At 36.3% G+C, this 12,671-nt stretch overlaps 1 protein-coding gene across 1 annotated transcript; it reads left to right on the top strand.

The window, feature by feature from the left end:
• Nucleotides 1-6,123: 6,123 nt before the first annotated feature.
• LOC112508504 lies at nucleotides 6,124-6,423 on the top strand. The gene has a single exon (XM_025113137.1). It carries the CDS (start codon nucleotides 6,124-6,126, stop codon nucleotides 6,295-6,297), a length of 174 nt encoding a protein of 57 aa, XP_024968905.1. The 3' UTR covers nucleotides 6,298-6,423.
• Nucleotides 6,424-12,671: the final 6,248 nt, after the last annotated feature.

Genomic DNA, 12,671 nt, shown 5'->3' with positions numbered 1-12,671 from the left:
AATGCACATAAAACATTTATATAGACTAATTATGTACTCCGAAAAAAGAAATTCAACTTAGGAATTATAAACACTTAGCTTTTCTCTACTATTAGAATGACTAGAGTACTTAAGGGGAAAAAAATGAACACACCCAACTCCTAAAATTTCACACCTTATGTTTCAGGAAGCATGTGAGCACATAAATTTACTAAAAGGGCTAACGTTAGGTTTTGAGTTACGGTTGACTAACCTGGTTTGGTGACGGATGTCACAATGGGGTTTCATGGAATTGGCCGAAGGAATTAATGGAAAAGCATGGTGCTGTTTTGGGAAGCTGCAAACCAAGGATGAGGCCTAATGTTTCTGATGTGATCAAATGGAGAGATAGACAAGGCAGAGTGATGGGTTTCGGAGCTGATATGGCTTGGAATGAAGTCAGACATTATAGAGGTTGTTGGTTGGGCTGACTGGGTTTGGTTTCATCAAAATATCCCAAGGCATGCGTTTATTATATGGCTGGCCATGAAGAGAGACTGAGGACCAGGGATAAACTGGTAAGCTGAAATATTGGTGATATAAAGGATTGTGTTCTATGTAAAAAGCAGTCGGAATCTCATAAGCACATTTTCCTGGATTGTGATTACTCTAAGGAGGTCTGGAGGTTCTTTCTTGGATTGGTTAATATGGAAGGTTTCTTTTTGGACATTGTTAACAAGGATGATGGTTGGCCCAGATTTATCAGTAAGATCAGTATTACTCCATGCAAGAAATCATGCTGGAGTTTAATTAAGAGATGGCTTATTGGAGTTGTGGTATACTTTATATGGCAAGAAAGGAACTTTAGAATCTTTCAAGATAAAGAAAGGAAGGTGGATGGGATATGCTCTATAATCAAAGATTGTATTAGACTAAAGTTATTGGTTGTTGATCTCAAGAAGGGAAGTATGTATAACCAAGCTATGAGAAAGTGGGACTTTATAGAATGGGACAGTAAAGATGGGCAGAAAGTTGGATAATGTTGTTATCTCGGTCTGGTATATATAGATGAGAGGATTTTTTTTATCATTTCTTGAGAGGTAGAGAGATATGTGTGACTGCTTTTGAGAATCCATGGGGTGGGTTTTTTTACAGGGTGGACCGGAAAATATTGGGTTACACTGGGATTTGACGGGGGGACCAGAAAATATATTTTTTACTAACATTTTTTGTAATGTAGGTACATTTTAACCTTATATGGAGTGATATGGAAGTTTGGGAGGTTAGGATGGTTAATTTGGGTTTTCATATGCTTAGGAGTTTATGGGGGTGTTTTGTTAATTGGATTGGGTGTTTTATGCTACTCTCAGGTGGTAAAAGGTAGGCATTGGTGGCTCACATATTGTACTAAAGTTTTTTCTGGTATTACTGTTTGCCAGCACTCTGAATTGCCATTTCTCTGGATTGTTTGGTCACTGTCTATTTTCTTGAGGTAATCTTGAATGGAGTGATAAGGTGTCTATTAGAGGTCAAGGATCGATTTACTATTTTTTTGATTCTTGATCTTCTGTTTTGGCTCTTGATTTATGTTTGTTTGGATTGGATCTTTTATCTTTGTTTTGAGTTATAGCACTTAGTTGGTGGTTGATCTTTTGATCCTACCATATAGTGTGCTTGGTCTCATTTGTGGTACTTGGGCTGTTGATCTTTGATCTGGCCTAATCTGTATCATAATGTGACTTTCTATCTTGGTCCATTCTATAACCCTTCCTGTTTCTTTCTTTTGTCCTCCTTCCATCTGCTACTTTCTTTTGGTCATTTCAGTTTGGAGGGATTTTGGTGTTAAAGGTGGTTAGTGAACATGGATTTAGTTTATTTTTCACATGTGTGGTTGATAGGCTAAGGTCTGGAACTGAATTAAAGGGTGTTTTAGTTTGTTTACTAGAGGTATAAGGGGTTATGGTCTTAGTATGGGATTGTGTACTGTTCATACATCTTACTGGATTGTTCCCACTGTGTTTTTTGGTTGGCTTTGGAAAGATGATGTTTGGTTTCCTATTATTGGATCCCAATTAACTTTGAAAGATGACTAACTGTGGAGGGAGAGGTATACTTGATCTTGGCACTGTATGGAAGCTGCGTTTAGTATAAGACTGAGGTGGGTGTTGTATGCAATATCTGATACTGGTTTGATACTAAAATGTGTTTTTTGGAAAAGGGTCCTATACACAGATTGTGCAGCCACCATCTACCCTATGCTGCTACAATTGGACCTATTTTTTGTTGTGAAAACCATGGTGTGTGCTTACTATACTTTGCAAGTTGTTGTGTCCATCTTATACAAATGATGGATATGATTTCTTTCAAGATATGTGCTTTTTGGTTACTGGTACATAACAGACTTCTTCTATTTTGTGCGGGATGCAGCAGTGTGGATTTGACTCTGTTGGATAGCCAATATTACTATGACATTTTTGGAAATTGGGTCCACAAACAATTGTGCAGCCACCATCTAACCTATGCTGCACAAGTGGACCAATTTCGTGCCCTAATCCTTTTTTATGTTACATGTGGTTCTTCCAAAATTGAAGCTTTATCGATGGTTTGCTTTGGATGCTGCTACAAATGGTTTTCGAAATCTTTTGGAGGATGAAATTCACTTGATTGCCTGCTACATATGGGTTTAATCAGACAGACTTGTGCCCTAACCCCAATTGGTGTCCAACTTTCTTTTTCTCAATATTGGAGGTTCGATCGGTCAACTGATGATTGATTTGGATGATCGTTTTGGGTTTTGCATCGCCGGCCGAAGATTTTGTTTGCGCCTTTGTGTTACTGTCGTTTGATGAATGTGCTTTGAGGTTTCGAATCGAAGATGGAGGGTCTGGTTTGAGGTTTCGAATCGAAGATGAATGTGCTTTGAAGTTTCGCCGGCCGTATGACTTGTGATGTTTTGATTTGAGTTAGGCTAAGGTTTCTAATGGACTATGGAGTATGGACTGATGTTTGCATTTGCTCATGGGCTCTTATGTTTGCTTTGGGCTGGTTTTCCTTCTTGGGCTATTGTCCCTTTGTTTTGGACTTGTTTGTTTGTCTTTTGGGTTCGGTTTTTTTACTTTATATTTGTATGAGTGGGTATGCCCATTCAAAATTTTTGTATCCTTTATTTTATCAATAAAAGTTTTCCTGGGGTTCCGTCCCCTTTTACAAAAAAAAAACCCCTAAACCCTAAATATTCATATAAGGACACAAAAGTCTTTAATGATATAGAATTTAGGGTTTAGGGTTTAAAATGAGTATTTTATTAAAGACTTTTGTGTCCCTATATGAAATATTTATGGTTTATATATGGGAATTTGTTGGTAATTTTGCCTACATCATGTAATTCTCTGTTGATCATCTCTCATTGATTTGATGATAATCTCTTTTATCTATAGAAGTATAGTGTTTCTGTATATTTTAGTCTCAGCGATCATCACTGAGTCTGTTTAGTGATCGTTGAACATGTTTTTTAACTCTCCAGTAACTATTATACTTCAAGAAGACAAAACTCACACCAAAGAACCTTCAGCAATGTCGAAGACAGGAACTGAAGATTAGAGATTATCGCGTTCGTGATCTGAAGTGACATTAAGTGATTACAAGCTCATCTACATATGTGTGAAGACTGCACAAGTTTCAGCGAATGCTGAAGAGACCTCCAACGTCATCCCAGCATTCAACGATCAAATGAAGCTTACCATGCATGATTGTTTTTGTCTCATTCTTCCACACACTAAGGACAAACCAATACCGTTTCCAAAGTATAGTATTGTTGTGCGGAGCCACTCAGTTGACTCTATAGTGCTCACAAACTCTATGAAAAGATGTTTGCTCATGAACAACCAAAAGGACTATTTACTGTAGCAAAGGACAAGCTTTTCTCCAAAAGCTTGACATGTTTTCTATACCTTCTGAATTGAGTGATTCTACTCAGTTATCACTCTTCCTCTCTAAAAAACTTACCATGCATGATTGTTCTTGTCTTGTTTTTCCACACACTAAGGACAAACCAATACCTTTTCCAAAGTATAGTATTGTGCGGAGCCACTCAGTTGACTCTATAGTGCTCACCAACTCTATGAAAAGATGTTTGCTCATGAATAGCCAAAAGAACTGTTCACTGTAGCAAAAGACAAGCTTTCCTCCAAAAGCTTGACATGTTTTGTGTACCTTCTGAATTGAGTGATCTCTACTCACTTATCACTCTTCCTCTCTAAAAAACTTATCCAAGAAATTACTTATCTTATTACTCTTTCTAAAGAGAAAGAACAACTTTAAACAAGTGAATAACACTTTTCTAAGTCTTTAATTCTTAGAACAAATCTTTTCTTTTTGCTAAGTGTAATAGTGTGTATCCTTAGATTGTTTAAATAAGTTTCTTTACCTTATCTTTTTCGCAAACAATCTGTAAAATTTGTACTGATTCTTTTTTATCAATATATAATTTTTAAAAGTGAAAGTTTATGTGTTTGTATTCATCTCCCCATTCTACAAAGTGATCATATAAGTTTTGTAGATCCAGCTGGGACCAACAAGTGGTATCAGAGCAACGTTTGCTTCTTGTATTGTTTTGTTGTTTTATTGGCATTTTATTATCTCTTATTCTCTATATAATTTATTCCTTTACAAATGGCTTTACAAAACACTAGCACTCACTTTCGCGGTAATGACTCTCTTGCCAAACCTCCCCGTTAATCTATGGAATAATCGAGAGTCTCTCTTCTTGGAAGATGTGGATCCTGAATTTTTAGGCCCCTAAATGTGTATCATTGGGATCTCTGGATTTTTATAATATTATACTTTAGCCCCTGGGACTACAACACCCAATGAATTGGTTGTTTAAGTTCATGCAATTATTCTTGATGGGTTGATATTCATGCAATTGTTATTGATGGATTAACTTAAGAAGACCAATATTCGGTTAGGAAGAAAGCTTTTCAGATTTTATGTTAAATTTTAATAAAAACAACTGTTTCTCTGTTATTTTGAGTTGCTTTACTCCATAAATTCATCAAATCAAATACCAAGAATAACTTTCGTGTTCTTTCATAAAAACAACTTCCAACGAAACCCACATATACTACGTCTTCCAGAGAATCAAATAAAATACCAAAAATATATCTTTTTTTTTCCACCCTCATCCAAACCCACACCTATGAATCTATGATTCAAATCAATCTATTTCTTATTATTTCTGTTTTTACCTAAATTTTTTAACAATTTTGAAGTGAGTTATTTCTTTGATTTGGGGTGTCGAAAAAAATTGAAATCGGTTCAAATCAAGTGTGATTTGGGTTAAACAGTTTTGGATTATTTGGTTCATGTTATTTGTTTTTGTTCATGAGAATATGGGGAAGAGAGGAGATTAGGCATGGCAACGGGGCGGGGATGGGGCGGGTTTTGTAATCCCCGTCCCTGGTCCCCGGCGGGTACGGGGATTATTATCCCGTCCCCGGTCAAATCTCTAACAATCCCCGATCAAAACCCGGTAAAACCCCTGTCAAACCCTGTAAATAGTATACTTTATTTTGATTATATCAGGGATCCCCGGTTTGAGTAACATCCCCCGTCCCCGGTTTGTGTCTACCGGGAATCCCCGGCCCCGGGACCCGTTTTAGCAGGGAATCCCCGTCCCCATTCGGGTCGGGTGAATCGGGTTTTCCACCTGGTCAGGACAAATCACCATCCCTAAAGAAGATGTACAACGGTTGTTAATATGAGAAACTTGATCCATAACAAAAATAAACCACAATAATCGTTCATGGACTTATTTCACTTGAGGAACAATCCATAATTTATGTCAAACCATAGGGACGAAATTTGTGATTTACTCTCTTAAATAATCGAGATGGTCCGGCCCGGTCTGATTTTAGTGGGCTTTTTGGTCCACTCCGACGATACCCGATCTGGTCACGGTCTGTCTGATTAAGTCCGGTCTGATTCTTTTGCCTGGTGTCGCGGTTATACTATTGAAAACGTTGGCGCCGCTACGGAGGTTTCCCAGTTTCGAGAACCTTCTTCTCCGAAAACGCAGAAGTTTAACAAAAAAGTTAGATCTCAATCAGCATTTTCTTTTTTTCTTTAATCGCCAACTCGATCAAATCTAAAATCATAGGCGGAGGCATGGGAATCATAAAAAGCAGTTTTTCGTTTATGCTTGGAGCAGTGTGTGGCGTATACATTGCTCAGAATTACAACGTTCCGAATATCCACAAGCTCGCAGATTACGCAGTTTTAATGGCGAAGCAAATGGAAGAAAGGTATCGCAAGCCTAAGAAGCCCGATGACGATTTTTAGTATTCGCAGGTCTTTCTATCACTCTCAATATTCAAGTAATCTAACTACAAAGATAGAGTACAATCCCTAGATTTATTACAGGAATATTGTTCGACAGGATGAATATATAGCGCTTTGTCCTTGTAAAAATCTCACAATTTGATGATCGATGATGAATAGAATAAGTTGTCGATTGGCTGGGTTTTATTTGCTAAAAATATTGCTTAATGTGATGTGCATGCAGTTATTTACCATTGTAGTTTTGTTACATGGTGATATTTTTGAATATTTTATCTATATCAGGATTTTATTTGTGTTTGATGGCCATGCTGTATGCTGTATACTGGGAGTACATTGATTGTGACTGCTAGTTCATATAGATGTAAATGAAGCTTCATGATCACGCCTGTGTTCGTAAAAATAATCTTTGTATGAGTTTTGTTGATGAATTTCTTCAACAGTCGTGACAGTACTCTTCATCCTAGATCCGTGGAGTTTTACATATGGAAGATCTCAAGGTTGCTCATTTGCTTAGCTTTAGAACTTGTTGTAAGAAAGAAAAAGAAGTGAACAAGACATATTAGGTGAACCCACTCCAACAGATACGTATAGTAGATAAATATTTGAGCATTGAGATAGGTGTACGGTAAAACGAAGTCACTGTCTGAGTCACTGTCTGAGTAAGGTGGACTAGCTGTCAGACGAAACATAAACAGAGGGCTGTGTCTCCTCATTAGGCACACTTTGAAGCACTACAAATAGGCTTCCTAATCCTAACACTCATATGAGATGATCAACTAATTGAACTAGAGTGGGATGTGCTTCTCCTTTCTGAAGTTCATATTGTCTAGTTGTTTGCTTTTGTTGAGTTAGTTTTTGGTTGTGAGACCGTTACAAATGCAATCAATAATGATATTTTAAGTTGTCACCTGAAGCGATCCTTGTGGGGGATCTGCATAGAGATATTAAACAAATATTTCTTTTAATTCTCATCTGACTTCTTCTCTCAGGCTACACGCATAAGTTTTTTCAGGGCGACTTTGTTTAAAGCTTTAATTCAAGTGTCACAAAGATATATATATATATATATATATTTAACATAAAAAATACAAAATCGTGTACATAAAGAACATCGAGGATGAAAAAAAATAAGCAAAACAAAGTTGAAGGCATTATATGTAAGATCATCATGCATTTCTAAAGCATGAACGGCTAAATACCATTTTATTTCTTAAATCACGAACAAGCGATACTTGAAGCCTTTTAAGATCTCTTATTAAATTCATTCCCTACCTTTGCTTCTCCGGTAAGGACGATCCAAGTACGGATATTTGCCTTCAGAACACCCCCACAAAAGAAAAACCAAGAGGAAAGGAAAAGAAACAAACTACAAATGGGTTATGCTTTGCAGGCTTCACATAATAGTTTGGATACATGCTTTAGTTGGTTGAAAATTGCATGTGGGAGAGTACAAGAGAGGATAGGACTAGAGACACATCTCACTGGTCTAGTCGTCTTATAATTTTCCTCTTTACAGTTTTGCTTTTAGTGCATTGACAACATTAGTTTGCCACTTGCTTGATAATCGAGTCAATATGCTAATTGCTCTGAGAGTATGGTGCTAGAGCTTCCAAAGACAAATTTATGAGTGCCATGTTTATTAGATATGACATGTACCATTTGCAATAGAATGAGATCTACCATATTCCATCAAATCTTACTCTTTTTAGTTTTTATCTGGCACAATTAAGCTACTGATGTTAGCCTGAGCAAGAATAGATCCTTTGAAATTATTGATTTTAGAGAGAAAAAAATAGTTATCGTCTACCTTTCTGTACTTTCTATCTTCCATTGAAATAGAGTAGCATGCAGTTTTGCTAGGATACCCAACTGGACGTTGATCATGAATTGGCTTTGTCTCTGGATGTTTCAAGTTGTGTTGGATTGTGGCTCTAATGTGCGAATGTTGAATAAAGTATCCTGCCATATGGTGGAACACGTTTACTTGATTAGATATGAGAATGTGCCTTACATCTTGGCCATGATGTTTGTCAAAGGATGAATATATGCTTTTGGGACTTTATGATTCTTAAAGAATTGGATGAATGCTCGCTTCGATGCTTCTACTTTTGGCTAAAGTAGTGGTGTATGCAGGTTGGATTGGGAGGTTTTCAACATTTATATAACCCAACCCAGTGATTAACGGTTTGGAAAAATCTCAATCCAATCCATTCAAATGTATAATCGAACCTGACCCTTGTGGGTTTGGTTGGGTTGACGGATTAGTAATTACATAAAATTGACGAATGAAATACTAAGATTTAAGTTTATAGGACCAAACTACAAAACGTTCTATCTAAAAATGTTAGAATAGGTTTATAAGACGTTTTAACAAGTTTTTTAGGACAATTTTTTAAATAAAATGTCGTATTAGCTATTTTATAGAACAATTTTGAGAAATGTCCTATAAGCTCATCTATTTACAGGGCACTTGTGATCATATGAACTTTTTCAAACAATGTTGTATAAAATAACTCATATGACACTTTAGTTTAAAGCGTTCTATAAACTTGTTAAGACACCCAAAAGCGTCCTATGAACATATTATAACATTTTTAGATAAGACGCTATTTTGTTTCGTGCCATAAACCTAAGTCTTATAAAGTATCATGTTAGGACGCTTAGACATTTTAGGCGTCTTATAAACCCATGTGGCATTTGTTTTTAAGAGGTGCTAAAATCTGAAGTCTGATTTCACTTCTAATTTATAAGAGGTAGTGTTGAAGTCTGAAATTTGAATCAGTAAGACTGTTTGTTTTTTGGTAGACCACAAACCAAGACCTAAAACTAAAACTGTCTACTAACCCTTTGTATACATGAGCGACCACTATGCATAATAACAATGTTTATCCCCAATTTCTTCATCATTGATACGCATTCTTAATGACAGCTGCTTAAGAACAAGTGATATGCAAACTATGCCACCACCTTACGCAATATGCATATATATGAGATTATGAGATTTTTTACTCCAAATCCAATACATCATCAAAATCTTCAACATATTACACCAACAGTGGTGTAAATCAAAACTAGCAAACATCCTTCAACTATTTAACTAAAGCCACAGGAAGGGTTCTTTGAAAGCGATTTATGAAAGCTCAACTTCAACCTTAGATTAAAAGTGTGATCACCACAATTCAGCAATAATAAAAATAAAGCAACCATTGTTATCCAAAATTCATCTAAGGCGGGAATTGTACCTTCAGAAGCACCAAATAGCATTATATAAACACAAAGAAGCACCTGGTGTGGATGATGAACAGATATACCAAATCAAGCAGAAAAAAAGGACAGAGATAACAAATAATTTGGAAGAATCTCATAAAAGGACTCAAAACAATAACAATAACTTGCATATCCTCATAGGTCAAATACTTCATGATCGGCTGACACAACCATGGTGATCAAGGCTTTTGAGCCAGTGACCTTTAATAAAAACAGAAACTAGCATATGGGTTTGAATGGTTGATAGCAAACTAGCACCGATGATCAAGCCTTTTGAGGCGATGATCTTAAATCCATAATTATTTCCACTCCTTTGCACAACTCTTCCTTGATGAAGACAAGATTGAAAGGAATCATCCAACATAGATTCATACCCATCAATTGTTCTCAATTTCATAAGCATGGTTCTTGATGCATTCATTGTCAGTCACATGTAAGCATATATAGGTACTAATATAGGCATACTACATGAAATCGAAGCTGTAAAAAGCTAGGTTGCCATTTTTTATATAAAAATAAATAAATAAATGAACCTGAATGGAATATCCATACCAACAATGGGTTACTTAAAAATCAACCCAGCAGAGTTGCTCGCAGCAGCAGTGATCTCACTCGGATCAATCTGAACAACAGAGGTGAGGTTTCTTCTCTACTGAATTTCTAATTATGTTGTGAGTTATCAAGTGATTTTAACTTGTTCGATTGAAGGAATCAAAAATCTGTCAACCGACTTCTGCAAAGATAAATAGTTTAACATGCTTTTACTGCAAATCCTCATGGAGAAACTAACCAAGTAAATGTAGAACATAAAACGTTGAGAAACCAACCAAGATTTCACTTCCCCTATTTGATTGGCACCGAAAGACCCACTACCAGGTTTTGACAACTCGTTTGCATACATAAACTTAACCACATACAGTGAAGACTAATAAAGTTTACCTTTCTTGAGAGATCAAGAGCACCGGGAGAGATCGAAGCTTGAAATCGAGAGCTCAGAGCGAGATTTGGAGGCAGAGACGGAGGCGGAGGCGTTTACGATTTAAAAGGTATTAAGGGCTAGGTTTCTCACTTAAAAATTCAGACAACGGTTACACCATTTAAGCTCTTATTTTGAAGAAAAAAAACAAACAGTCTGAACGAATCAGACTTAAGAGGTGTTTAAGAGGAGATTTTCAAAAAACAAATAGGCCCCTAATGTTGTAGTGAAATGCTACAACTGTTAGCATTTTATTTCCATCAAAGTAAAACATCAAATGGGGGAGCCTTTTGATTGATAGATTCGTCAACCACGTATTTATCAACTTCGTTCATATTCTCCGACACATCCATCGTTGTTGCTACAAAGCTGATTCCAATAACTTTTCCTATTAGATTCTTTGTCATCATTCTTTGGTCGTGAATCTCTTTTGGCAACCTATACTATACATATAACTAAAAAGAAATACAAACATAAATCAACAAACGTTATATAAAATTTTACACATATAGATATAAATAAAATTTTATCGAAATTATATATATTAGTGGCGGGTTGGATTGAACTAAATTGAGCTAGGCTAACCCAGTTGTTTAGAGGTTTGGTGGTTTAATGGGTTGGGTGGGTTTAATTGGGTTGTTGGTTAAGCGGCTTGAGCGGTTTAACGGTTCTTTGTACACCCCTAGGCTAATCTAGTCCTATGTCTTATATACAAAAGAAGTTATTTCTGAGCTCTTATTCCACCTCCTCCCGTAGTTGTTTTATGGTTATGTCCAGTGTGATTCTGAGCTTTTGCTTCCTTGAGCTATGAGTTTGTTGCATTTGAAATCTGGACAGACAATTTAGTGGAGCTACTCAGAGAAAAGTTTATGCTATAAAATACCTTTGAGAAGTGCATAAAACAACTGCTTCTATTTCTATTTTGACATAAAAGAGCAGTTTGCATGTTTGGTGGTTTATTCTGGAGAGGGTTGGCTAGCTTTGGGTTTGGTTGCTTGAGCCATTTTAGGAAGTTAAGAGTTGTTTGCCCCCACTTCAGAACTTACGCAGTTTATAGTGTCCATGTAAGTATATTGGGTCCTTTTTCATTGATGGCTTGCTTGCAAAAGCTCTATTTGCGCGGATTGAATATTGAACAAGACCATGAGTGACAGTTTTTACTTCTGGAAAAAGAAGACAAATAGGACTTGTTATTAAGTTATGGAAGTAATAAGCGTAAATCAGATGATAGGAATTGACTTGTTCTTTATATATATATATATATATATATATATATATATATATAGTTTTCTGGATGGCCCAGATAGGTTTTGATTCTTGATGATGCTTCATTTGCACGTGTCTGATAGGGTTCTATAATGAAGTGAAGGAACAGCAACCATTTGTTTTTAGGCAAAAAGTTCTGCATGCACACAATATGAATTTGTAATTTGTGGTGTCCAAGCGTGCATATTATCATGCTGCACTTTGCACTTTTTCATATTGGAATCTAATTCAAGCACGAAAAATTCCCCTTTTGTTTGTTTGTGTTCTAATTCTCATAGCCACATGTTATTTAAGTCAACATCCATAAAAGTGTGCAAAGTGCTGATTGCTTCCTTTTGAAAGGCATGTTGGCTTATCAACTCAGTGGCTCAAAAGTCAAAAGTAGATCTTTTTTGCTTGGATGACATTAACATATTGTTTAAGAGATTCTAAATCTAGTGGCTGCTTACCATGATGTGGATAATCTTCTCCTTTAGTGGTCTGTGCTACTTTTTTAATTCCTCCTTTCTGAAACAGTTGAAATACTTGTTAGTGACATGTCTCGACCACAACCACTGGTTTAAGAGGCTCGATACCAATTAGGTCAAAGGCCACTGTCGTTTGCCTCCTTTAAAGAACTTATGCTTTCTAGTATACGTGTAAATATGATGGGTTCTATATTTCATAGATCAATTAAAATGCTCACAAAAAAGATATGTGACTGAACTAGACTGATACGAATGTTGATTTATTATTACCCAAAGTCACTAAGCCTAGGATAATGTATGTTTATTCTAGAAGGGGCATAGAGGTAATTCCTAAGTGTGGCTAGGAGTTAGTTAGAGGAGAGAGAATAATAAATAGAAGGGAGTGACGTTTTCTTTTG

Source organism: Cynara cardunculus (genome assembly GCF_001531365.2).
Source record: "Cynara cardunculus var. scolymus isolate 2C chromosome LG 3, CcrdV1, whole genome shotgun sequence".
Taxonomy (NCBI): domain Eukaryota; kingdom Viridiplantae; phylum Streptophyta; class Magnoliopsida; order Asterales; family Asteraceae; genus Cynara; species Cynara cardunculus.
The sequence above is the reverse complement of the archived record's forward strand: the minus strand, read 5'-3'. Positions and strand labels throughout refer to the sequence as shown.